At 44.0% G+C, this 27,471-nt stretch overlaps 1 protein-coding gene across 1 annotated transcript in view; it reads left to right on the top strand.

The window, feature by feature from the left end:
* The window catches only part of ADAMTS14 (ADAM metallopeptidase with thrombospondin type 1 motif 14), a 99,656-nt gene that overhangs the window by 35,045 nt on the left and 37,140 nt on the right, over positions 1-27,471 (top strand). The window contains exons 5-6 of the mRNA XM_074958940.1: positions 22,339-22,422; positions 25,526-25,682. Of these exons, the coding sequence (XP_074815041.1) occupies positions 22,339-22,422; positions 25,526-25,682 (241 nt within the window). The remainder of the gene's footprint in view (positions 1-22,338; positions 22,423-25,525; positions 25,683-27,471) is intronic.

Below are 27,471 nucleotides of genomic sequence, written 5' to 3'. Positions count from 1 at the left end.
CCGAGACCACACAACTGAGTACTAATCCCATTAGTTCAAGGCAAGGCTAAAGAGGAGCGGCTTGGCTGGTGTGCCATCAGGACTGTAACAAGGGAGGATTTAACGAGCTGGTAGCTCAGCCATGGCAAGGCTGGAGTGCGGTATGACTAACTAGAAAGAGTGAGGCAGGCTCAAATGAGAGCCAAGACTCCTGGAGTTTTAAAATCTAAATATATCCTAAGTAAAAGGGTTGGATGAGCAATGAATTCAGAAGCTCATCAAGAGATGTTTGCAAACTTTAGAATCATCACAGCTCTTGCGAGGGTGTAACCCCAAGAATCTCAAGGTATTTTATGCCAGTGGAGGACGGGGCCATTTATTCTGGGTGTTTGTTAGCGATTTCTACCCACTGGTGCTTGTAAACTGAGATGCAGGGGCTAACTTGCCACAAATATTTTGAAAAATCTATTGCCAGATGTCTACTCAACCCTTGTGTGATGGAGGTGTATTCAGATGCAAACCATCTTTAGTTTTTGCTCAGGTCCTGATTCTGAAAGTTCATAGGCTAAGAAGTACTTCTTGTAACATATAAACAGAATTACATTTATTTATACCAGCAATTCCCAGCTCAGGATAAGGGCTCTTTCAGCCCACTGCAGGGTCAAAGGCCTCTCCACCACTGCTTTTGCCCCTTCACAGTAGTTAGCTATTCTCAGCCACTGAAGAGCACCTCTTCCCTCTGTGCTTCTGTCCCTTATGAAGAGTCTTTGGGCCAGTGCAGTTTGTCAGGTGCTTGACACTGTTGTGTTAACCGTGTTCATCTCCTTTACTGACGGACACTACCGTGGCTGAATGCATCAGGGAACTGTCACCCCAAATGCCATCATTCACAGATTGCTAATATGTTGCCACTGATCTGTGACTCTTAGATAACATCCATGACCTCTGGGCGAGCTCAGTTCCATATTGCAACCCAGTCAGGTCTTTGAGGCACCAGTGGTCTGACCAACAAGAGAAATGCCCCTAAGACCTTTCCCACCAGAGGTCACGCTTGGTTAACAACCTGCGCTATGAAGAAAGAGGCACTACCCTTTTAACCCACTGTCAGAAGGCTAATTGAGCTGTTGCTGTGAACAACTGAGTACTGTAGGAAAGATGGGACTTCTGCCCTGAGGAGCTCACACTGGGGGAACTTGAGGTTTGTATTTGGATGCTGCAGTCAGGAGCATGGCATGGGAGTTTCTGCAGGGCTTTGTGAGAGCTGTGTGGTTGTATCCTTCTGTGGCAGTGCATCAGAAGTATGTGTGGGGAGGGTGGAATTGCTAACCTCTGCAGCTGTGCTTGGAAACAAATACTTTCTCTTTTCTGAGAACACTGTCATACAAATGCTTGTTGAACTGTAGTTTCATCTGGTGAACAAGTTGTTCATTGCTGTATATAAACACCGGTTTAACTCGTTCCTCACCCATTTGGAAGTACGTTGAGCTTACAAAGGTAAACAAAAATTATGTGTCAGTATTCATATATATGAAGTTTGTGTTTAAATATCAGGCATCCTGTGCCTTCCCCTCCTGATCCCCTTGCCCTGGAAAAGCTGGTGGTTCATATTGTATACAGTAACTCCTCACTTAACGTTGTCCCGGTTAACGTTGTTTCATTGTTACGTTGCTGATCAATTAGGGAACATGATCGTTTAAAGTTGCACAATACTCCCTTATAATGTTGTTTGGCAGCCGCCTGCTTTGTCTACTGGTTGCAGGAAGAGCAGCCCGTTGCAGATAGCTGGTGGGGGCTTGGAACCAGGGTGGACCGGCAGCTCACCTATCAGCTCCCCCTAGTTCGCTGTGCGGCAGCTGCCCAGCAGGCTATCAAGTGCTGGGCAGTTCAGCTGTCCCTCCCCCCACTGCCCTGTGCTGCTCCTGCCCTCTGCCTTGGAGCTGCTCCTGGGAGCCTCCTGCTTGCTGTGCAGAGGGGCAGGGAAGAGGAGTGCTAATGTCAGGGTGTCCCCTTCCCCATGATCTTGTACCTCATCTCCACAGAGCCGGGGGTGGGGAAACACGACAGGGCTCAGGAAGGAGGGAGCTTGCTGGCAGCAGCTGCTGTCTCAACTTGCTGATCTACTTAAAAAGGCAGTGTACTTAGAGTGGGGTCAGAGTACTTAAAGGGGCAATGCCTGTCTCTGTCTCTCTCTCACACACACGGTGTGTATCTCTGTCCCCCCCCCCCCCACACACAATGTGTGTCTCTGTCTCTCTCTGCCATGCTGTGTCTCCTCCCTCCATTCGTGCTGCCTTGTAGAGTGTGAGGCTACATTAACAGCAATGTGTTAACCCTTGAGGGCTCAGCCGAGTGCTAGTTCATCATTGCGCAGTAAGTCAGTTCCTGGGAAATATCCCACCCTCTTCCACCGTCTGACTTCACCACCTCAACCAAGCTTCACAATCATCACTATTGTGTACAGTATTAAAATTGTTTGTTTAAAACGTATACTGTGTATATATATAAAATATAGTCTTTTGTCTGGCAGAAAAAAATTCCCTGGAACCTAACCCCCCCACTTTACATTAATTCTTATGGGAAATTGGATTCACTTAACATCGTTTAGCTTAAAGTAGCATTTTTCAGGAACATAACTACAACGTTAAGTGAGGAGTTACTGTATCTTTGCACAATTGGACTGTAATGATAATGGCACTTAACCAGTGCAAAATAGAAAGCCAACCAGGTTGCAGTAGTATGTCTAATGGGACTACCCCTGGCAAAAGAGTACAATAGAGGAAGCATACCTCCAGCAGCCAGGCTGCATTGGGCCATTAGCCCATCAGCTGTGTTAAGTAGAATGGAACTATATTTTTAGAGGAAGATGAAGGTAGGAAGCTGCTGTGATTTGTGTTGTAACAGTTCCACAGTCCCCACAAGGCTGTGGACATGTCATTTTCTATCCAGCTTGGTTTGTCAGGGAACCTTTAGAAGAAGTTTTGTTTTGTTTTTAATTGGTAGTCTCACATGGGCAATGTGAGCAGCGTCTCTTTAGGAAAACTGTTCCCAAATCCATTTTACTTCTGATTTGCAGTGTGCGTCTTGGTTTCTCTACTCGAAAAATATCTTTCCTAGTCTTGTGCTGGGGGAGAGATGGGTGATATGTAAAAAGCCTCTCTGTAAGGTAGCTTTTTAACATGCCAGTGCTTCATTCCTGCTGGCTTTAACAGCATAAAGCTCTCCTCTTCCAACAGCTACTAATTCTGGACGTTGTAATGGTGGTAAGGTACCATTCTCCTTTCCTGTGATACACCTGTTAGCAGTTACTATTTGGAGCCTCATTGTGGAAGTGAGTGGCCTAATTTTACTGCAGGGCTTGTAGGTGTCAGTCTAAAAAGGGTTGGTGTCCGGATGCAGTACAGCTTTTTGTGACAGTGATAGATACATCCATTGCTGGTGCCTTCGTGTCCTATTGCTCAGGTAAATATGTTTCACCAAGAAGGAATCATATTAGAAGTTCCAAACGCTGTCTCAGCACAGGACACAGAAGCACTTACCAAAGAAACAGTGAAAGTAGATGTGACGGGTTGGATCACAGAAAACCCCTTGCGAACTGCCAACTAATGTGCTGATACTACCCCTGAGCCTGTTTCCCCTGGCAGCTTGGGACTTCAGTGCCCTGCCTGGTTTGAACCAGACACGCTAGCCTGCTGCAAACCCAGACGCAGGTCTGAACCACGTCCCCTAAAAGCTGCAGGCTTAAGTGAAAACAGCTTAAGAAGTGTTCCTGTTTCTAACACTCAGATGCCCAACTCCCAATGGGGTCCAAACCCCAAATAAATCCATTTTACCCTGCATAAAGCTTATACAGGGTAAACTCATAAGTTTTTCGCCCTCTGTAACACCGATAGAGAGATATGCACAGCTGTTTGCCCCCCCCCGGTATTAATGCATACTCTAGGTTAATTAATAAGTAAAAAGTGATTTTATTAAATACAAAAAGTAGGATTTAGGTGGTTCCAAGTAATAAGAGACAGAACAAAGTAAATTACCAGACAAAATAAAATAAAACACGCAAGTCGAAACCTAATACAATAAGAAAACTGAATACAGATAAAACCTCACCCTCAAATGTTTCAATAAGCTTCTATCACAGACTGGACACCTTCCTAGTCTGGGCACAGTCCTTCCCCTGGTACAGCCCTTGTTCCAGCTCAGTTGGTAGCTAGGGAGTTTCTCATGATTGCAGCCTCCTTTGTTCTGTTCTACCCTCTTATATATCTTTTGCACAAAGTGGGAATCCTTTGTCCCTCTCTGGGTTCCCACCCCTCCTTCTAAATGGAAAAGCACCAGCTTAAAGATGGATTCCAGTTCAGGTGACATGATCACATGTCACTGTAAGACTCCAAGCCCTCATTCGTCCCAGCCTGACTCACAGGAAGGCCTGCAAGCAAACAGAGCCATCCACAGTCAATTGTCCTGGTTGATGGGAGCCATGAAGATTCCAAACCACCATTAATGGCCCACACTTCACAATACTACAATAGGACCTCAGAGTTATATTTCATATTTCTAGTTTCAGATACAAGAGTGATACATTTATACAATAGGATGACCACACTCAGTAGATTATAAGCTTTGTAATGATACCTTACAAGAGACCTTTTGCATGAAGCATATTCCAGTTATATTATATTCACACTCATTAGCATATTTTAATAAAATCATATAGAGTGCAACGTCACAGTAGACAACCTTCCAGTCCATTTCTCAAAGTACCCAGAGGTCCTGTTTCGAGGCCGATGAAGCTGTGATAATTATTCAGCAAGGAAAATTAAGATTAAACCATGATCTTGTGGCGAACTGGGGGGCCACTCTGGGCTGCTTTGAATTGCACCAGGCAGCCAACAGTCCAGGAGGGCCATTGCAGTTGCTGGGGATTGCTGCAGTACCGAGGCACTGTCTCACCCTGGCCACACTTCCTTTTGGCCAGCCATGCTGCCTATGCTGCGACGGTGTAACACAGTATCAGCAATGCTGGCTTTATGCCAGCAAGGATTTTCTTCAGGTCAGGGGAATCCTCAGCTGGCAGGTTAAGCTGGCTCCAGACCAGAGCAGTTTTGAGAATCAGGACCAGTATCTTCATATCAGCCAGACCTGAGAATCAGGTCCAATATATTTGCTATGACTCATTGAATGAGTGTGTCATGCATTCCCATACAAACAGGCTGGAGGCTCTGAAACCGCACTACAGAAATCCAGACAGAGGGAGAGAGAGAAGGCTCTCAGAACCTTCACCAAATAAACTCCCCAGCATTGGGCTTTCCAGACCTTTGAAAGAAAAAAGCTATTTTCCCACATGATCCTCTGCTTAAGGAATTTAGGCTGCTCTCTGTGAGCCTGTTGGCTTTTCATTAGGAGGGTCCACTAGTTCCTGCCACCTTAATCTGATTAGAGGGGGAAAATCCTTCCCATCAGATTCTCACAGTGAGCCAGGTTCAATCTGTAACAGTTACCATTTGGCATTAATGAGGTGTCCTGATTATCCAGTGTCCCAATGCTGATTTTGGAAGTAAATGGGGTCATAAGAGGGAGGAGTTGGGAGAGTGTCACGTATAGTACATAGGCTTTATTGTCAGCTTGGCATTTGCTGAGCTTAGTGCAGCACTGCTGCAGTTAAGGATCTATCAGTGTCACCTTTATCATGATCCAGTGGCCAACTGGGGGCCACTTCAGGCAGCTCTAAATTACACCAGGCAGACCCTTTATTATGAATTCACTCCCAGATCAAACTTACTGATAAATTGGTAGTCACTTGCTTATTTACTTTATTTAGTTGCAGATAATGGGAAAAAGTAGAGGGGCAGATTTTTGTTTGGCTTTGGGAGTTAGATGAAACACCATTCCTCCCCTGATTTGGTTGCCTCTTTGTGCTGTTCTGATGGATTCCTCTTTGTGTGCGTGTGTGTGCACGCAAGCATGCGTGTGTTTATTTGGGGAGTGTGGATCATTTTCTTTTTAACCACTGAAAAGCTAAAATTGCCAAAGATGACCACCATGGTACATCTGTGGAAAATTTGGGAAACAAGAATTTCAAGCCACAAATGGATTTTGAAAACTGATCTGTGGTGGAAGAAAAGTTGGACTTCTGAAATTTTGAGAAAAACCAGAAGATTTGGAGGGAAAATGTGAATTTTTTTCTACCTGTTTGACATTGCACTAGGGACTCCATGGGAGCAAGTAGTAAATGGATGAGGAACAACTACTGACACTTAGAAATCCAGGATGTTTTGTAGCTCATGGAGAAATCAGGATAGACAGGAGGTCAGATTAGATGATCTAATGGTCCCATTTGGCCTTAAACTGTATCGGACTGCGAAATAGTTATGAATATTGACTATGACCTCTGATAATATGAACTTAGCCCTAGAAATGCCTCTTGCAACAGGAGCACAGATTTATGAGACTGTCATAGGTCATGCTCATCTTCCATGGGTTTAAACAGGAGTCAGTCATATTTTCAAAAGAGCTCAGCACCTCATGAAGCCCATTGTTCTCAATGCTCCCATAATGTCCCTGAAAAGTTGTGCAGTGCTGAATACGAGGGGGAAAGTCCTCTCTGAGTCCCAAAGATGATTGACCAACTTACATGCAGATAGGGTGACCGGAGAGCAAGTGTGAAAAATCGGGATGGGGGTGAGGGGTAATAGGCGCCTATATAAGAAAAAGCCCCAAATATCGGGACTGTCACTATAAAGTAGGGACATCTGGTCACCCTAGACGCAGAAGCTTGAGATTTGATCAACCGCAGCATCTTTGCCAGTACTGTATAGCTACAAATTTAAATTTTCCGTGCATGCACGTATTACACAATTAGAGCTAGATTTACAATAGAGCACCCACAGCTCCGTTGCTCACTTATCTTATAGCATGATCCTCCAAGAATAATAGTGTGGAATATCTGGTAGTACGTATCCCTCTTTCTCATCTTCGTTCCATTTCCTTCTTCTCCCACAATTGTCTTCCTCTTACCATCCTCTTTTTTAAAGCATTTTCTCCAACAAAGAACTTAGTATAAACTTAATTATATAACTGAGATAAATTAGCTAAGTATACATCCCTATATATGTCCGGAATGTTGTCATCTAGAGATAAATATTTGATTATCTGTATTGTTTTAAAGCTCCTACTTTGTAAAGTTTGTTGCCTGTGGGAAAAATAATATTAGAATTCATGTTATTAAAACATGAGCATTTTCAGTGACTATACAGCTTGTGTGAGAGAGGCACTGTATGGGTGTGGGGTTCCTGGGGGTGGGAATTAAGACTATATCTAACATTGTTTCAGGGACAGAGGAGAGGAAATGTTTTGTACCCAGCTTTGCTTTTCAATCTGTTGTCTTTCCGTTGAGCTCATGAAGAGGGAATTAACCAATTAAGCCTGGGACTCTGAGATTCTAAAGCCGAGACATGGGAAATGTGATTTTAGGATTAAAGAATAATGCAAAGGAGTTGTTTCCTCCTTTTACCCCAGCATCACCATTCCATTCACTGCCTGCTGCTGCTACCGGGGTTCATATCATAGCAGCGAGATTTGGCCATACCTCTAAATCCTTCTGAATTTCTGAAAGGTGGTGGGATGAGAATGGCCCATGCTGGGAGGTGAAAGGATGGAAGGTTGTCAGCTTTTTCCCCCTGCATACCCTTCCCCCAATGGGGCAGGAACTTCATCCTGTTCATTATATGAGGATTTTTTGTTATATGTGTGCGTGCATCTTTAATCCCTTTAAGGAGATTTCATGGGGAACATTGTCACATAAAGGGTGTCATTTTGCTTTCTCCTCTGGAGTTCCCACCAGCATTTGTCCACTCACGCTTATATTTTTAATGATCAGGCTGGGCCCCACTCTGACAAAAGAAGAAAGGGGATTGCACTCAATACAGAAAATTGTTGGCTATGGCTCCATAAATGGATATTAGCGTATATGGGCTGGAGCATGATTGCTTAATAAGCTGCTCTTGAAGAAGCTTGAATAGCAAGGAAGAGTTGTTGGGGGGAGGATTTGGGGTTTGTATTCAGGTTCTGATTTAGAGGGAAGGTTCTGGTAAAACAAGAACCTACAGAGAAATCAAACAGATAAAACTATATTCTAAAAATACGACCTAACTCAAAGCAACCAGCCATGTTCAGGCAGAGGAGCCTAAGTGTGCTATGTGGCACAAGACCATAATGGCTAGGAGCAAATATTGGCAGCAGGGGAGCTACAGTATCTGCAGCCAAAGGGAATAGGAAAAATAAAGAGCAAGGAGTGTGAATTTATAACAGACAAAACAGAGGGACATGGTAAAAAGCTTGATTCTGTTACTGTTTTGAACAAGCGTAGAGTAGGAGCCCTGTGGGACTCCCCAGCGTTAATCCCTGGTCTGTTATCAGATTTCAGACTCTTGCTCCCTTTTGATTGGCGCAAAGAGTTATAAGGAACACAGCCAGAATCCTTCAGTGGAATTGGAATTTCCACTCACCCCTAATCTGGAGAAGGTCCCATCTCTCCCAATTTTCAGGCCACACTGGTTCCCTGTAAGTGCCCTTCAATTAGATTTTGGGGAGTCATCACTCAGTTTGGTTCTGATTTTGGAAGTTAAACACCTTTTTCATTTGTGTTTTTAATGTTCATTGCAGCATTTGATTTGACAGGTGATTAGAGGATTTACCCAGAGAGGAATCGATACCATATTTCTCAACTCAGCACGGGAATGAATTGAAGATGAGGTGCAAAGTCATCAACTCAGGGGGTTGGATTTTGTTCTTATTCTAGGTTCTGAAAGCTGCCTGCAGAGCTAATCCTGGGCATTCTCTCTCTCCCTGCAGAGCCAATTCTGGACATGCTTTGTGCTCACAGAACTAATTCTGGGCATGTTATCCACCTGCAGAACCGAGACAGTAGGCAGAGTAGAACCAATATCATTAGATACAAAGATGGCGTAGCTATAACAGGAATTCTGCCTTCTTCAGAGGGAAACTCACTGAGTTGCTGGAAGAAGGATTTTCATTTTCTACTTCTGTGTAGTGGGGTGGGCAGGTAGACAAAGATTTCTTTCACTGGAACCAGACTGCAGCCTAGGAAATTTCCTATTGGTGTTTTCTCACCAATGCTCTGCTCTACCTATTAAGAAAACCTGGGTGATAAAATATTTCCAATGAATTTGCTTGACAATACAAAGTTACTTCGTATTTTCCTATTGTTTTGGGTTACTAAGGAAACCTCCTGATTCAGAGTTCTGCTAGAGGGGTGACTTACGTCCTACCATTCTGTCAAGCATTTCATTGTTTGTAAGTTCTCAGCAAAACAGAACTTTAGTGAAGCCTTATTAAGAGATTTTAGAAAAATCAAACTACTTTTAGGTGGCGATTATGTTTAAGAGAAAAGATTTTCCTCTGGAAGACTCTTGCTGGAGAAACAACTTCCTTTGGATTGTAGGTTTCTAACTCTGGAAAGGAGATTGCCGCATTGGGGAAAATCTTTAGAACAACAGGCTTGCACTTATCCTTTCATGTATTACAATTTTCCTTGACAGTCTTATCCAAGATATTGGTGTTTTAATGAGGAATGTTACCCTTCTCAGGCCATTTTTATTTTTTGCCTAGATCTTGCAGTCCAGTCACAGTGATGCATTTCTGAGATCACAGTCACTTCCATGATTGGGATATCAAAAATTAAGTATTATCCTGAATACTTTGAAGGGCTAACTAGCTGAATGTGGTGCTATATTTGGGGGGGGGGAGGGGAGGGGAGGGGAGGGGAAGGAGAGAAAGCTCTTATTCAAACACACATCTTCAGCCATGACAGGGTGAATACAGAAAATAACTGTCAAAGCATTATGATTTAGACAAACTGGTTTACAAGTTTGGTTCAGCATGAAAAGTCCCTTTTTAAAGCTGACATTGGGGCAAGGAGGGACAACTTGGTACAGTAACTAAGCAGGGACAGTGTTAATCACCAGCTATATGTGGAGGGCTCCAAGGTATGAGCTACCCTTTTTATTTCAAAGTTCATATGTAGAAAAACTTGTCTTAAGTGGCCATCAAAAGGGACCAGCAAAAATCATTTAGCCAGTTCTGTCCCACACGGGAAAATCATTTACATTCTGTGGTGGGCAAATCCAGCAGGGTTGTAGCCACTTGCAGCTTAAAAGGGTCATAACATAACTTTCATCAGGCTTCTTTTGTATGTTGTAAAGTGGTTAACAGAGGGGGTTGCCTGTTTGGATATGAGGCTCTTCACACATTTGTTATTGTTTTGTTGAGAAGCCATATTGTGTAGTGGGTGAAGATTGGTGCTAGAAGCTAGGAAGTCCTGACTTGCAGTGCAATTGTGGACAAATCAATTGCTCCGTGCCTCAGTTTCCCAATATGTAAAATATGGATAATAACACTTACCTAACTTACAGAAATGTTTGGAGAGCAACTTAGTTTGTGTGTCACACAAAAATGTAAGGTGCTCTCTAGTATTAGTTCTGAGTATACTTAGTATAGTAAGTCATGCTTTTGCCCCCCCCCCCCCCCGAGCTCCAGAAAAGATTCTTCACAAGTTCATATTGGCATGGAAATTGGGGCAGAAGTTAGTTTGAGATGAACTTGCCAAACTCAATCTGAGATCTGGGATTTTGAAATGTCATTGATTTTGCTCATTTGGAAAATTCTATTTTTTTGTCAAGTCATTGCTCAAAGACAGTGAAGTCTAGAAATTGCAAATGTGTTTTGTTGTCATGCAGACCTTTAATGCCTCTTGCATGATTACATATTAGTGATATGCGCTGTATTTGGGCAAGTACTCACTGTGAATTAGGAGCATCAGAATGCTCCCATGGTATGTGGCAGAATTGTAAAGTTCACCTCCAGAACTAGCCAGATTCAGAAAGGACCTGATGGAACTGGCAAGGTTATCAAGTGACTGACAGGAGAGATGGTATGCAGTATTTTAATGTTCACTTTCTTGTTTTACTGTACCAGCATCATTCACCGTGTCAGCACAGTCCTAGGAGCTTTGATGTTACCTACTGTTATACAGCCAGACAGGGTCATACAGATTGACTTTTCTTGCTGTTGGGCACCTAAATCATAGGTAGACTCTAGGAATTAGCAATAATGTTGGTGATAAATTTGTTTATTACATAGACATGTTGGGTTTGGAGGGTATTCCTCATCACAGCATTATGAGGGCTGGGTATATAAACTATTTGATGAGTCTGATAATAAGAGTTTTAAAACGCCAGCTGTTTTCATGTAGTCTGGTCCCTTTAATTTGCTGAGAAGGTATTTGCACAGAGGGATTTTTCTTTTAAGACATTGACCAGCTAATGGTATCAGCAGAGGGCATGAAGAGTCATGCCATTCACTTAATGCTCCTCACATGGCAATGAAAATATTCTCTGGGGCTTGCTCCTAGAAACAAGTGCACAGAAGGTTTCCATCAGCAGTAGCCACTCTGCTTTTCTACTCAGTGCAGGCTTGAGTGTGTTCCAGGATATTCCAGTGTCTGTGTAACTGTATCTTTCCCATTGATTAGAAGGGAAAGCATAACAGCATCTCCTGCAAAGGAAGAGTGGCCAAGGATTCTCTCCGTGCCCCCACCTCCTGTCCACTTCAGCTTCCGTCCAACTTGAAATCATAAGTGTATATGGCGAAGGATTAATCATCTTTGAATTGTGGACAAGGGAAGGGATTTATTTCACGTGGTGGAGAGAAACAAACTGCTACCAATTGGCAGATTTAACCTAAAGTTTTTCTTGATGTCGAGTTGCAGTTTTCTCCCTTCTTCCCTTCTCTTCTCCCCTTCCCCTCCCAAATTCTTGCTACCCATCCTCTCTCCTTGCCCTCATTCTTACCTCCTCTCCACTCCCGCCAAGTCCAACCCAGTTGAGGGGGTGGCATAAGCTGCCAAAATGCTTCTTAAGGCGCTTCAGGTCAGAGCTGTCAGGTTCAGAAAGGAGCTGGCGTTTGGTGTGCTTTTGAAGCTCTGCCAGTTTTTCTCTAACTCAACAGGCACTTTAGCCCGAGGGCACGAGGAGCTGGCCGTGCTGGCGTTCCTCCTAGAAACTCTTCCTGATTGGGGTCGGGCTCATCACACTGGTAAGCAGCGCACCCCGGTGCGTCTTGCCAGTGCAGAAACTTTTGATTTTGTTCAATCAATTATATAATCTGGATATAAAAAATATGCTGTGCAGTTTACCCCTTGGGCAATGCTGATCCACGTGTGGTTTTTTTTTTAAATTAAGCTGTAAAAGTCACATTAGTTTCTATCAGATATGTATCCTTTACTTTCCTAAAGTGTTGTAGAAACCACCCTGATTTCTATCTGGTGGTAGAGAATTAGATTTCTGCTTCAGCACCTATGTACATAAAAGGTAGGAGCTACTAGCTGTTGCTCGTTAGAGCAACAGTCATCTGTGGGAGACTTTAGGCTGAGGTTCTTTCTGCACATAGCTGTCCAGGTGGAAGTTAAAGATCCCAAGACATTCCTTTAAAAAAAGAGTAGGGATGGAATTCTCTCTCTCAGTAAAATAGTTTCCTGTGTCCTGCTTTTACATAATCTATTTTTGAGCCCGTAATGGCTACAGCCATTCCCATAAGCATTGTGCTACTCTAGATCAAGTTTGAATTCATTGCTTTGGGAAACACATTTGAGATATATATGAACTTAGTATGAAATGTGTCATTCTAATTCCAGTTCTCTTCTACTTCCCAGTGCCAGAATATTTTTCTGGTCTGTAAGTAGCTAGTGCAGTTTGGATCACTGTGTTGCACATGGATAGAACTGTTCTCAAAGAGACTCTCAGATCTTGGTGCTGAGATATGATGATGATGAATATGCTAGAAATTCCAAGATGGATAGATAACTGCTTATGACTCTCAGAGAACCAAGCTTTCTTTTTCCAATAAGAAAGAATAATCAAGTAATTACTACAAATATTTCATTATTTTTACAAAATATACTTCAAAAGGCTTACTAATATGCTATGAAATATTATCACAGCTCCACTGAGCTGCATTTGCTGAATACATTATCAGAGAACATTTTGTGGTATATTATCCTCATTGTTTTGTTGGGCTTGTTTGCTTGCTTACTGCACTTGCTGAATAAGGGCCCACTTGTGCAAACTTTGCTTGCATGTGTGTAGTCAGTCTCACAGGAAGCACTGAGACAAATCGTGTGAGTAAGGGCTGCAGGAGCAGGCCCTAAATGTCTAAGGCTATTTGCAGCTTGTTGCATGTGACGAGACTGTATAAATGCACAGGCAGTCCTGTTTACTTTAATTGTGTTTGCCTGTGCACAATAAGTTGCAGGATCAGGGCTTAAATTACTCCTTTGCAAACATCAGTAATTCTTAGTAGCTGTATTAATCCCTAGAGAAATTTAGCAAGGTTGTACTGTATTCAAATTGACTTACACTCCAGATTTTAATTACTGATGCCATTTCAAATACAAAATAAGTATATACATTCTAGGTTCCATACATTAAAAAGTATTAATGTAGTTTGGAAAATTGCAATTCTGGCTTCATACAACGTCTGTATGAATTTTTAAAGAATCCACAATTTTAGCCATCAAAACAGAAAAGTCCCATAAATCTGGATGACATATTTAAAATATTCTTATAGTCTGCAAATTTATGAAAGAGTAAAGGAAAAATATTTCTCTCTGGGATGAAATAAGGAAACTATTTAAAGTAACTTACCATTTTTACTGACATACTATACATTTTTTTATAGACTGTAACTGACAGTTTTAAATATATTTCCTGATAGTTGGCAATCCAGTTCACCTTTTGCTTAAATCTGTGACGACTCTGGCTTTTGTAGTTCCAGTGGTTTAGTTGGGAGACTGAGGAACTAGCAAACAACTCTGATAGCTTTGGAACCCTTCCTACCCCCACTCCAGCTGTGTGCCCCAATAGCAGTGCTAACCTGATCAGCATTTGAAAAAGGCAAGTATGATGTTATAAAAATCAAAATATTTTACAGACCAGTTTTTCTGCCAAATTCACATCTGTTTTGTGGGTGGCTGAGGGCCACAGATGTCTCTCTTGCTTTTGTATATATTGTGTCCCTGGAGCTGCACGCACAGACTAGCTTTCTTGGCATCTGTGCAAGTGTTTTGCTTAGTGGCTGACTTCATCAACAAAACCATTTTAAAGAGCATTTTCAGTATTTCAGACTTTATTCCTTCCACTTTTCAGACAGCCCCCTTTGTGTTTCCACCGGGATATAGTTGGTTTGAATGGACTACATCTCCCAAAAGGCATTATTAGTGTGTTAAGGAAATTGTACTGGGATGCAAGTTATCACTGCTGGCAGATGTGGTTCATTAGTCTAAAATTTTATTCTGGGCAGCTGTTTACTGTAGGACTCTCCAATAGCTTCCAAAAGAAAGGACAGAGTAGGCTATTGAGGAGAATAGCAGTAGCAAGGTTTTAAAAAAAAATTTCAGACTCAGCCCTGTGAGGTCTGTAAGATTCGAGCTTCATGATAATTTTTGTTGGGCCAGATAATAAATTGACACATTCTATCACGCAGAGATTATTTCATGAGATAACTAGGCACAAAGAGTACCTGCACATGTTAGTGCTCCTTTCTACTGCAGTGACCTATTTCCTGTGCCCCTAAAGCTGTCCCATATCCTCTCTCTCGGTGAAATACTGCAAGAAAACCCTTTCTTGAGTTATGGAAGGCAAGGACCAGTGGGAATAGCAGTAAGAATTCAGACCTTGGATTTGTCTCTCTTAAAGGTGACCTGCAAAGAATAAACCTTGGCTTTGTCCCTTTTCTCCATGATGTATAATGAAGGTTTGAGGGCCAAGATCTCTAAAAGTGACTAGTGATTTTTTGGTGCCCAACCTGAGACAATTTACAGGGACCTGATTATCAGAGAGGGGGAGGGGCACTGCTCAGCACTTTCTGAATAGCGGGGTCTTTTAATGTGCGTGAAGTTGGGCATCCAAAAAACGAGATACCCAAAATCACTCTTGACTTTTGGAAATCTTGGCTGATTTTTTAAATTATTTTTCCCCGCTTGTATTTACCTAAGAAATTTAAAGAATGTCAAGTCTTTTCCTCTCTGTTTTTGTTGGAGGTATCCGTTATGTTTTAAGACTTTTATTAAAAACTTTAACTGTAAGGTGCTGGGTGTTAAATCTCAAGAAACAGATATTTTCTTCTTCTTACAGCACATGATGCATGAAATAGGTGTTAACAGAAAAAGCAAACAAACAAAACCTGCAAATAAATATTGTAAACAGTCTGAATAAAAATAACTTCCCCTCGCTCAATCAGGTTTCACCTGCTTGTTATATGTGATGTCCAGAGGGTCTTCCAGGAAAAGCAGGGTAGACAAGACCTGAATTTCTGCTTTTAAACATATGTGGAAGAAAAGTTTTTTTGAAGCTGATGGGAAAGACCCTTGCAGGCCTCCTTTTGCCATGGGAAATCTAGCTGTTCTGAACTCAGTTGATGATAACAGGGATATCATCAGACAGCAAAGCGTCCGATCATTTGGAAATTTTGTTTTTTAAAAATGGATCATTTATTAAAAAAAGAAAGACACTAATTCTGCACCCGGCCATGTATGACTTTGTATATCAAAATCAGAGTGAGGAAAGGAGTGGGAGTGGGGGTAGGCAAGGCTTTGGGACTTTGTTTAAGTGTCACTATGGAGACTGTTCAAACAGACTATGTGTAGGTGTGTGTGTGTGTGTTTAAATATTTATTTGGTGTTACATCTTTTGAAGGGAGTCTGTCTCTTGCCCTGTGTGGAGACAAACAGCCCACTATGTTCCAGAAATGAAAGGCGTTTTCATGTGGGTTATGTGATAGGCGCCCCGGAAAAGAAGGATATTCTACCCTTGTCATCCTGCTGTCAGTTTTGCTTTACAGTGTTTTTCTTCAAATGAAGCAAGGGAAGATTATTTTAACCATTTCCTGCTCCGGAGAGGCATGTGAGTTAGGACTTCATAAGATGAATGCATAGCAAACATGAGAAAGGAAGGGAGGGGCGAAGAGCTGGGAGTAGAGAGAAGGTGAAGTGGTCTGGAGAGACCTCACAGAGTGGGTGGGAACAGATTGAATTCAGTCTGCTTTGAGAGGGTGAGGAAAGGGCTTGTGTACTGAAGGGAGCGGTGAGAGAGAGAAGGGAGTTGAATCACATCTAGCAAGTTTCCTTTGTCTCTGTATTATCCTCTGGTGTCCCTGGGACATTTCTGTCAGCTGCCCCTCAAAAAGAACCCCTGGTAGGATCTCTTGGCAGTGGCAGAAAGACAATTCCTCCAGCAAAACCCAAAACAGCATAGCTGGAAGAGAGACTCTGAAAGCTTTTTATCAGAGGCTTTTCCTGGTGGTTTTTTTTTGGTATGGGGGATGGGTGTGAAGTGCTTTTGGAGGGCTGGGGGTTGGGCAGTGATGTATCAAAGCAATAACGCACATTTTAAAGCATTGAATGGATGTCCACCTAGTTGAATTGCAATTTGCAAAACTTTCCACACCCTGCATAGCCATTGATGGTCCATGGTGTAGACAAGGACCTGCATCCAGCATGCTTTTGTCTCCTTCAATTGAGAGTGATCTGGGGTGTCCCCTTTCTGGGACTACACCCCCAGTAGAGGGCTAGTGTCACTTGCTACTTATCAAGTACAATGCCTTTTTCTTCAAGCAGTTAGCAACAAGACCCTTTTGGAGAGGGAACCACCACAGTGCAGGATGATTGCATTGTATTCCCCAAGAGAGTTTTAAAATGGATGTAATGAAAGCCATGTGTAGAAATACCTGCTTCATAAGAACTGTTGCACTGCATCCCCAGAGCTGGGATACTACATAAGTCCTTCCCCCAAACCAGAACTACTACATCAAATAGCAATCTCTTATATGTAGGTGCAGGAGGAGCTCGGAACAAAGATCTAGCTAATACACTGGTGGTCTTGTGAGGGGAAAGAGGGGTACAGCTGGCACTGCTGCGTTCAGTATCTGGAAATTAAAGAACATGCTACTCTACCATACAAGGGTGGAGTAAATCCTTGAGGTATCACTCAGCAGGGAATCTCTTGACTGTGACCAGAGACTCCCATGGGATAAAAGAGATTAACAAACTGAAATAGGGTTTGCACCTTCAGAGAGATACTGCTTATACCAGCCCTACCTGGAAAGGGATCAGCAGTTATGTAAGTGTTATTTTCAAGTTTTGAAGAAGCAATTGCAAGAGAGACAAAATAGTAAACTGCTTTTTAAAGATGTTGTCCGACAGTGTCTCCTCTAAAGCCTGGTCTACACTACGAGTTTAGGTCGAATTTAGCAGCGTTATCTCGATTTAACCCTGCACCCGTCCACACGACGAAGCCCTTTTTTTCGACTTAAAGGGCTCTTAAAATTGATTTCTTTACTCCACCCCCGACGAGGGGATTAGTGCTGAAATCAGCCTTGCTGGGTCGAATTTGGGGTACTGTGGACGCAATTCGCCGGTATTGGCCTCTGCGAGCTATCCCAGAGTGCTCAGTTGTGACCGCTCTGGACAGCACTCTCACCTTGGATGCACTGGCCAGGTATACAGGAAAAGGCCTGTGAACTTTTGAATTTCATTTCCTCTTTGGCCAGCATGGCGAGCTCACCTGCATAGGTTACCCCGAAGAGCCTATCATCACAGGAGACCATGCAGTCCCAGAATCGCCGAAGAGCTCCAGCTTGGACCGAACGGGAAGTACAGGATCTGATCGCTGTAAGGGGAGACGTATGTGTGCTGGCAGAACTCTGGTTGAAAAGACGAAATGCCAAAATATTTGAAAAAATCTCCAATGGCATGAAGGACGGAGGCTATCACAGGGACCTGCAGCAGTGCCGCATGAAAATTAAGGAGCTCAGGCAAGCCTACCAAAAAAACAGAGAGGCAAATGGCCGCTCTGGTTCAGAGCCCCGGACATGCCACATCTATGATGAGCTGCATGCTATTCTAGGGAATGCAGCCACCACTACCCCAACCCTGTGCTTTGACTCCGTCCAAGGAGTGGGAGGCAACACGGAAGCGGGTTTTGGGGGCGAGGAAATGATGATGAGGAGGAGGTTGTAGATAGCTCACAGCAAGGAAGCGGAGAAACCGGTTTCCCCAACAGCCAGGATCTGTTTATCACCCTGGACCTGGACCCAGTACCCCCCGAACCCACCCAAGGCGGGCTCCCAGACTCTGAAGGCGGAGAAGGGACCTCTGGTGAGTGTACCTTTGTAAATATTATACATGGTTTAAAAGAAAACATGTTTAATTATTAATTTGCCCTGGAATTTGTGGCCAGTACAGCTACTGGAAAAGTCTGTTAACATGTCTGGGGATGGAGTGGAAATCCTCCAGGGACATCTCCATAAAGCTCTCCTGGATGTACTCCCAAAACCTTTGCAAAAGGTTTCTGGGGAGGGCAGCCTTATTCCGTCCTTCATGGTAGGACACTTTACCATGCCAGGCCAGTAGCACGTAGTTGGGAATCATTGCAGAACAAAGCATTGTAGTGTATGGTACCAGTGTTTGCTGGCATTCAAACAACATCCGTTCTTTATCTCTCTGTGTTACCCTGAGGAGAGTGATATCATTCATGGTCACCTGGTTGAAATAGGGTGGTTTTAGTAAGCGGACATTCAGAGGTGGCCGTTCCTGCTGGGCTGTTTGCCTGTGGCTGAACAGAAATCTTCCCCGCTGTTAGCCACATGGTGGGGGGAGGGGCGAAGCCATCACCCCAGAGAATTGGGTGTGTGTGTGTGTGTGTGTGTGTGTGGGGGGGGGGGTTAGTTGGGTTTCTGCTGCACGTGAACAGCAGAAACCTCCTTTTAAATTGCCAACCCATTTTAAATGACCAACCCAACAGCTACTTCGAATGGGAAATGAGGGCTCTGCTGTTTGAAACCATTCCCACATGTTATGAAGGTTAAAGAAGCCAAAAGACTGTGGCTTACCATGGCTGCCTGCAAGCCCTATTCTGTTGCCCGGCCCTGCGTGAGTGATCTCTCACACCAAACCGGCAGACCCTCAATAAGAGGCAAAATGCGACCTTGTAATGAAAGCACATGTGCTTTGTAATGTTAATAGCAAGGTTTACCGTGAAAGAGTGTACCCATTGTTCTATAAAATGTGTCTTTTTAACTACCACTTTCCCTTTTTTTCCCCTCCACCAGCTGCATATGTTTCTCCTTCCCAGAGGCTAGCGAAGATTAGAAGGCGAAAAAAACACACTCGCGATGAAATGTTCTCTGACCTCATGCGGTCCTCCCACACTGACAGAGCACAGCAAAATATGTGGAGGCACACAATCTCAGAGTGCAGGAAAACACAATATGACCACGAGGAGAGGATGGTAGGTGGCGTCAGCTTGCTGAAAGAAGGCAGGAGTCAATGCTCAGGCTGCTGGAGGATCGAACTCATATGCTCCAGTGTATGGCTGAGCTGCAGGAAGGGCAGCAGGAGCACAGACCGCCACTACAGCTCCTGTGTAACCAATCGCCCTCCTCCCCAAGTTCCATAGCCTCATCACCCAGATGCCCAAGAACGCGGTGGGGGGGCCTCCGGCCACCCAGCCACTCCACCCCAGAGGATTGTCCAAGCAACAGAAGGCTGGCATTCAATAAGTTTTAAACTTTTAAAGTGCTGTGTGGCCTTGTCCTTCCCTCGTCCACCATCCCACCCGGTGCTTCCTTCCTCCACTACCCCTCCCGGGCTACCTTGGCAGTTATCCCCCTATTTGTGTGATGAATAAATAAAGAATGCATGAACGTGAAGCAACAATTACTTTATTGGCTCTGCAAGCGGTGATCGAAGGGGGGAGGGGAGGGTGCTTAGCTCAATGGAAAGTAGAGTGAACCGGGGGAGAGGGGGTTCAATCTTGGAGAAACAAACAGAACTTTCACACCGTAGCCTGGCCATTCCTGAAACTGGTTTTCAAAGCTTCTCTGATGCGCACCGTGCCCTCCTGTGCTCTTCTAACCGCCCTGGTGTCTGGTTGCACATAATCAGAGGCCAGGCGATTTGCCTCAACCTCTCACCCCACCATAAATGTCTTCCCCTTACTCTCACAGATATTGTGGAGCTCACAGCAAGCAGTAATAGCAATGAGAATATTGGTTTCGCTGCAGTCTAAACAACTCCGTAAACTGCGCCAGTGCGCTTTTAAATGCCCAAATGCACATTCTACCACCATTCTGCACTTACTCAGCCTGTAGTTGAACAGCTCCTGACTACTGTCCAGGCTGCCTGTGTATGGCTTCATGAGCCATGGCATTAAGGGGTAGGCTGGGTCCCCAAGGATAACTATAGGCATTTCAACATCCCCAACGGTTATCTTCTGGTCTGGAAAGTAAGTCCATTGCTGCAGCTGTTCATACAGACCAGAGTTCCTGAAGATGCGAGTGTCAAGTACCTTTCCTGGCCATCCCATGTTGATGTTGGTGAAACATCCCTTGTGATCCACCAGTGCGTGCAGCACCACTGAAAAGTACCCCTTTCGGTTTATGTACTCGCTGCCTTGGTGCTCCGGTGCCAAGATAGGGATGTGGGTTCCATCTATTGCCCCACCACAGTTAGGGAATCCCATTGTAGCAAAGCCATCCACTATGACCTGCACATTTCCCAGAGTCACTACCCTTGATATCAGCAGCTCAGTGATTGCATTGGCTACTTGCATCACAGCAGCCCCCACAGTAGATTTGCCCACTCCAAATTGATTCCCGACTGACCGGTAGCTGTCTGGTGTTGCAAGCTTCCACAGGGCTATTGCCACTTGCTTCTCAACTGTGAGGGCTGCTCTCATCTTGGTATTCTTGAGCTTCAGGGCAGGGGAAAGCAAGTCACAAAGTTCCATGAAAGTGCCCTTACGCACGTGAAAATTTCTCAGCCACTGGGAATCGTCCCAGACCTGCAACACTATGCGGTCCCACCAGTCTGTGCTTGTTTCCCGGGCCCAGAATTGGCGTTCCACGCCATGAACCTGCCCAATTGACACCATGATGTGCACATTGCAGGGGAAACCTCCTCCTCGCTTGGTTTCGCTTTTCTTGCAGGTTATGGTTCCGCATATCCTGCTGGATAATGCGCATGGTGTTTATAGTGCTCATTATTGCTGTAGTGATCTGAGCGGGCTCCATGTTCCCAGTACTATGGCGTCTGCGCTGAAAAAAGGCATGAAACAATTGTTTGCCGTTGCTCTGATGGAGGGAGAGGCGACTGACAACATGGCTTACAGGGTTGGCTTACAGGGAATTAAAATCAACAAAGGGGGTGGCTTTGCATCAAGGAGAAACAGAATGGCCCCCTCAAGGATAGAACTCAAAACCCTGGGTTTAGCAGGCCGTTGATTTCACGGAGGGAGGGAGAGATGGGGGAGAAAATGAATACAAAACAAATCTGGTCTTTTTCTTGTTTTGAACAACTTCATCTATCTTTATACATCTTGCTGGCAGCAGACGGTGCAGTACGACTGCTGGCCATCGTCATCTCCTGGGTGCTCAGCAGAAGACGGTGCAGTACGACTGCTGGCAGGACTGAATCGCCATGAGATGAAACTTAAAAGGGAAATGACCTGGCTGAGTCACTCCCATGTCTTCCCAGGCGCCCCTGACCAACCTCACCGAGGTTGGCTAAACGAGCACCTTGGAGTATGGCGACGATGGCTACCAGTCATACTGCACTGTCTGCTGCCAAAAGGCAATGAGCTGCTGCTGTGTAGCAATGCAGTACCGCGTCTGTCAGCACCCAGGAGACATATGGTGACTGTGAACTGAGCGGGCTTCATGCTTGCCATGGTATGGCATCTGCACGGGTAACCCAGGAAAAAAGGTGCGAAACAATCGTCTGCCATTGCTTTCACGGAGGGAAGGACGGAAGGGGGGGCCTGATGATATGTACCTAGAACCACCCATGACAATGTTTTTGCCCCATCAGGCATTGGGATTTCTACCCAGAATTCCAGTGGGCGGCGGAGACTGCGGGAACTGTGGGATAGCTACCCACAGTGCAACGCTCCGGAAGTTGACGGTTGCCTCGGTACTGTGGATGCACTCCGCCAACTAACTGCACTTAGAGCATTTGTGTGGGGACACATACAATCGACTGTATAAAAACGCTTTCTACAAAACCAACTTCTATAAATTTGACCTAATTTCATAGTGTAGACATACCCTTAGTGTTCCACTGCACCTGTTTAGATCAATAGTCACATGAAGAGAGCTAACAGATCCTCTGAACTGTCATAGGATCTGGAGAGGTTTGCCTATTGTTGAAGGCATGAGGACGTTTCAAAAGCCAGTTTTTTTTAAAAATAGTCGGGTTATTTTTAACTTTATTTTCTATTTTGTTTTTTTTCTTAGGTGGATGAAATTTACCACGACGAGTCCTTGGGGGTTCACATTAACATTGTCTTGGTCAGAATGATCATGGTGGGATACAGACAGGTAAATACAGGGGTGGAGTGAGCAGAAGATGCTATCTAGGGGAAGGGGACAGTCACAATATACAGCATGCTCAGGCTTGGGCTGAGGGATGCAATGAGCTTCTAGACTGGGTTATGTCTATAAAAACAACACCTTCAGTTAACTTCCCTGTCTGTCTGCACCCTCTCCTTTCAGATTGGTGTATATGTTTGGGGAGATGACTCAGGATTCATTCTAGTTCTATATTAGTGTTTGCATTAGAGATCCTCTTCCTCACAGCCAAGCTTCTCCTTGAGCTAATCCTCTGTGCATATGTCTGTGGTATCAAAATCCGTTACCGTAGAAATGATTGGGATCTCACAAGGTCAGCAGTCAGCATTGTAACTTCAGCACAGGACCTGCTAGGATGGAAAAACAAAGGAGCAAATGCTTTACTTTAAATGCAGATACAATTAGTGTTGTTAAAAATAACTTGTGCAGTGCGGTAAATTTGCACAATACTTTACAAACAGTAAGGCAAGTTTCCTGCTCTGATGAGCTATTTTTGATCTTTTGCTAAAGTGTGAAAGGCGAATAGATTTCTGTTTAAATATGAAATATTAGTTCCATTCCCTCTGTAAGCAGCTGTCACATGCTGTGGCTTTGCCAGACTGAAACGAAACTATCTTGAATCGCTCTCAGTTTCACGTGAGACTTGCTGAAATTCCTAGACTCCAAAGATTTTCCTTCTATAGAAGGCAGACGTGAGGACATCTGTGCCTTACAGTACCCCTGTGTTTTTGATTGAGAGCTCTTACCCTTCCCCCACTGTTGCTGCTGACTACAGCTCTAAGCTGGCTTGGGAAGGGGTAGGGCAGGAGGGTTAATCTCTCGGTAATTAACATCTTATTTGGTTAACTGAGGTTAATTTTTGGTTGCAGGGATTTTCTGTCACACCACAGTGCAGCGAGAAGAAGCTTTTTGGACTGGTTCTGTGGCCTTTGGTTTTTGTTTTGCTATAGCTGCACTCATTTTGAGCTCTTCACCAAAACAAAGAGCAATGTGGAGGGTGCGTGTAGTATGTAGTAAGAGTCAAGGCACAATACTCCCCTGTCGCCTTTCAAAAGGGAATTAAGTGCACAGCAACCGTGTGGTTTAATGTCTACTAGCAGTGATAATTAGCACTTACATAAGCCCCAATTCAGGAAAATGTTGCTACTCAGGACAGGATTTATGCACATGCTCAAGTCCCATTGAATTCCAGTGAAGCATAGGCTTAAGTGCTATCCTGAATATGGATATACACTTAATGAAATGCTTTCCCAAACTGGGGCCCTCATGATTCACCTCTTCAAAGCAGGGGACAGGTGTTAACTAATCTAACAGTCCATCAGGTAACTATTTGAATTCCTATTTTACAAATGGAGAAACCAGAGCACAGAAAGGTTAGGTGAACTGCCCTAGGTCACACAGTGAATCAGTGTCAGGGCCAGGATTGGAGTCAGGCTTAGTTTGCTTCTCAGTCCACTGGACAACATTGCCTCTCAGTGAGTGGGAATCAAGTATCATGGGTTCAAATTCTGATTTTGTCACTTACTAGAATATTTAAATCACAGGGCTGGTCAGCTGAGGTGGAACACTGAGATCCTCTCATTAAATGTGCTATAATGTACAGCACAAGCCCAAAGTGTTGTGGTGATGCTAGCAAAATGGCATACAGAGCTTTCTCTGAGCTCTTGAACACCCTTAACACCTTTAAGGAGTCAAAGGGTATGTCTGCCCTACCAGCATAGCTGTACTGCCATAACCCTGTAATGTAGACACAACCTATACTGATGGAAGGGTTTTTCTGTCTGGTAACTGCTGAACTGGAGCAAATAGACATTTTATGAGCTGCTGGAGATACAGAACACCAGCATTTCCTGGAAGATATTTGATTACGAGAGAAATATTCCTGGTGAGCAGAAACTGCATGCATCCTGATGGTAGTGATCAAAGACTTGAGGCAGCCCACAGTGTGGCAGGCACCCCCAGGCAGGTGACAATAGAATATCATTTCCATCTGAGGAAGGAGATAGGGTGTCTGGCCTTTCAGCTAAGGTGTTAATGCCGGCATCTAATTGATGATGATATACTGAAGATGCAAGGGAGTCAAGAGCAGAACGTCTCAGCATTGAGAGGTGAACTAGAAGCCATAGGTTGCAATCCTGACAGGGCCAACTCAGCCTTTCATCCTTCTACAGTACATTGAGTTCCGTGCAGTTTACTATGTATGGGTTGTCTGAACAAGACTTAACAATCAAGATCCTCTCTGCTATGCTTGAAGATCTTACCTAGGTTTTCATCAGATTAGGCACTTACTTTGGGATCTTTGTCCAGCATTAGCCCTCCCCATACTGCTATTCTGTTTACTGTGTGCCAGACAGCCTCCATTCCTGGGGGTGCTGCATGTCTGTAATTTCTGGGAGGGGCCAAGGAAGGATTTTTTTTTGTCCCAAATATATTCTGTTTGTGGTTTTTTTGGTCTCCTTCCTCTGAAGCATCAGAGATGGCCGTGGCTGGAGAGGAGTGGGCCAGGACTCTGAGGTGGCACGAAGCATTTTCTCTCTCTGCTTGGTTGCCTGATTCTTGCTCACATGCTCAGGGACTAACTGATCGCCATACATGGAGTCGGGAAGGAGTGTTCCCCCCGATCAGATTGGCAGTGACCTGGGGGTTTTTCCCTTTCCTCTGCAGCACAGGATGCAGGTCACTTGCTGGGGTCATCTGGGTATATCTCAATCAGTTCCCTGCCATCGGAGGGGCACTGGGCACCGGTGCACCTTGGCCCCTGCTGTTCTCTCCCTGTGGGACACAAGAGCTTAGTCTCTTGAGGGCAGTAATTCATCTGTCTGATTTTGGCTTTTGGGTTTAGAGCGCGGGGCTGGGTGGTGTTTAGTGGCCTCTGACATAAGGGAGGTCAGACTAGACGATCTTGTGGTCCTTGCTGGCTTTAAGCTATGATCTATGAAATTTAAAACGCTATTTTTTCATTTTTAATGTTGTGGAAACTCTATCTGGGGATCTTCCATACCCTCTACCTCCAAACTCTGGATAGGTTCATTGTCACCCAGTAATGCCCCCTCCTTTCTTTTCACCCCCCCAGTCAGTCAGCCTGATAGAGCGGGGGAACCCATCTCGGAGCTTGGAACAGGTCTGCCGCTGGGCCCATTCTCAGCAGCGCTCAGACCCAGACCATGCTGAATACCATGACCATGCCGTATTTCTCACCAGGCAAGATTTTGGTCCTGCAGGTATGCAAGGTACTGTATTCATCTCAATCATGTATGTGCAGTTTGCTGGGCTTGGGGGAAGGCCAGTAATTGGAAGGGGTTTCCTGCTGACACAGTCTGTGTGCCTACAGGCTGAGGTTACTGTCCAGAAAGGTTTTGGAAAAAGTTATAAAGATGAGAACTTAATAAAAGGAATGGAGAAAAGACAAAATTGCACCCCAGGGGGGTCTTATTATTTTGACCTTTCCTTATGGTTCCTTACATTTTGTTAGGTTTTTTTACTGCCATTGTACATTGAGTAGATGTTTTCAGAGAACTATCCACAATGACTGCAAAATAAATTAGCTGTTACCACTCAAGAAAGATAGACCTCATCATTTTATATGTATAGTTGGGATTATGTTTTTGAATGTTCATTACTTTACATGTATGACCATTGAATTTCATCTGCCATTTTCTTGCCCAGTCACCCAGTTTTGTGAGTTCCCTTTGTAACTTTTTGCAGTGTGCTTTGACTTAACTATCTTGAGTAATTTTATATCATCTGCAAACTTTGCCACGCCACTGTTTACTCTTTTTCCCAGATCATTTATGAATATTTTGAACAGCACTGATCCCAGTACTGATACATGAGGGTCCCCGCTATTTATCTTTCTCCATTCTGAAAACTGACCTTTATTCCTACCCTTTGTTTCCAGTCTTTTAACCAGTTACTGATCTATGAGTTGAAATCTGCCATTATTACTGAGTTTTCTGTTTTTATAGCCTCTTTTAATCTCCTTCAGCATTTCACAGTCAGAGTCACCATCCTGGGCAGGTGGTTGGTAGTATATTCCTACTCCTATACTCTTATTATTCAAGCATGGAATTTCTATGCATAGAGATTCTGTAGTACAGTTTGATTCATTTAAGATTTGTACGATATTTGACTCTATGTTTTCTTTCACAAAAAGTGTCACTTCTCCACCAGCATGACCTACTTTGTCATTCCTGTATATTTTTTACTCTGATATTACTGTGTCTCATTGATTATTATGGTCCCACCAAGTTTCTGTGATGCCTATTATATCAATATCGTCATTTAATACCAGGTACTGAAATTCACCCATTTTAGACTCTTAGCATTTGTACACAAGCAGTTATAAAATTTGTCGATATTTAGTTGTCCACCTTCATGTGATGTAATTGAATGGTACTTCTTTTCATTTGACTGTTTCTCTTCAGCTCCTACCTGTATTTATCAACTTCTATCATCTCCTCTTTACTAGAATATAGATAATCGCTGTTATAGATCCTCCCCTAAGGGATGTCCCTGTACAAAACATGTGCTCCTCCTCATCTGTCAGCTTTCCCCTAACCCTTAGTTTAACAACTGCTATAGAAAGTTTTTAATTCTACATGCCAGCAATCTGGTTCCATTTTGGTTTAGGTAGAGTCAATCCTTCCTGTAAAGACTCTGTCTTTCCCAAAAGGTTCTCCAGTTCCTAAAAAAACTGAAACCTCTCCTCCCGTACTCCGTCATTTCATCCATGCAGTGAGACCCTGCAGTTCTGCCTGTTTAACTGGCCTGTGCATGGAACTGGAAGCATTTCAGAGAAAGCTACCATGGAGGTCCTGGATTTTAATCTCTTACCCAGTAGCCTAAATTTGCCCTCCAGGATCTCTCTCCTTCCTTTCCCTTTGTCATTGGTACCTACATGTACCAGAACCACCAGCTCCTCCCCAGCACTGCACATAAGTCTTGCTATGTGTCTCGAGAGATCCGAAATCTTTACACCTGGCTGTCAGTTCACCATGTGGCTCTCCTGGTCATCACAAA

Source organism: Natator depressus, chromosome 7 (assembly GCF_965152275.1).
Source record: "Natator depressus isolate rNatDep1 chromosome 7, rNatDep2.hap1, whole genome shotgun sequence".
Lineage (NCBI taxonomy): Eukaryota > Metazoa > Chordata > Testudines > Cheloniidae > Natator > Natator depressus.
Note: the sequence above shows the minus strand (reverse complement) of the source record. Positions and strands in the feature narration are given on the sequence as shown.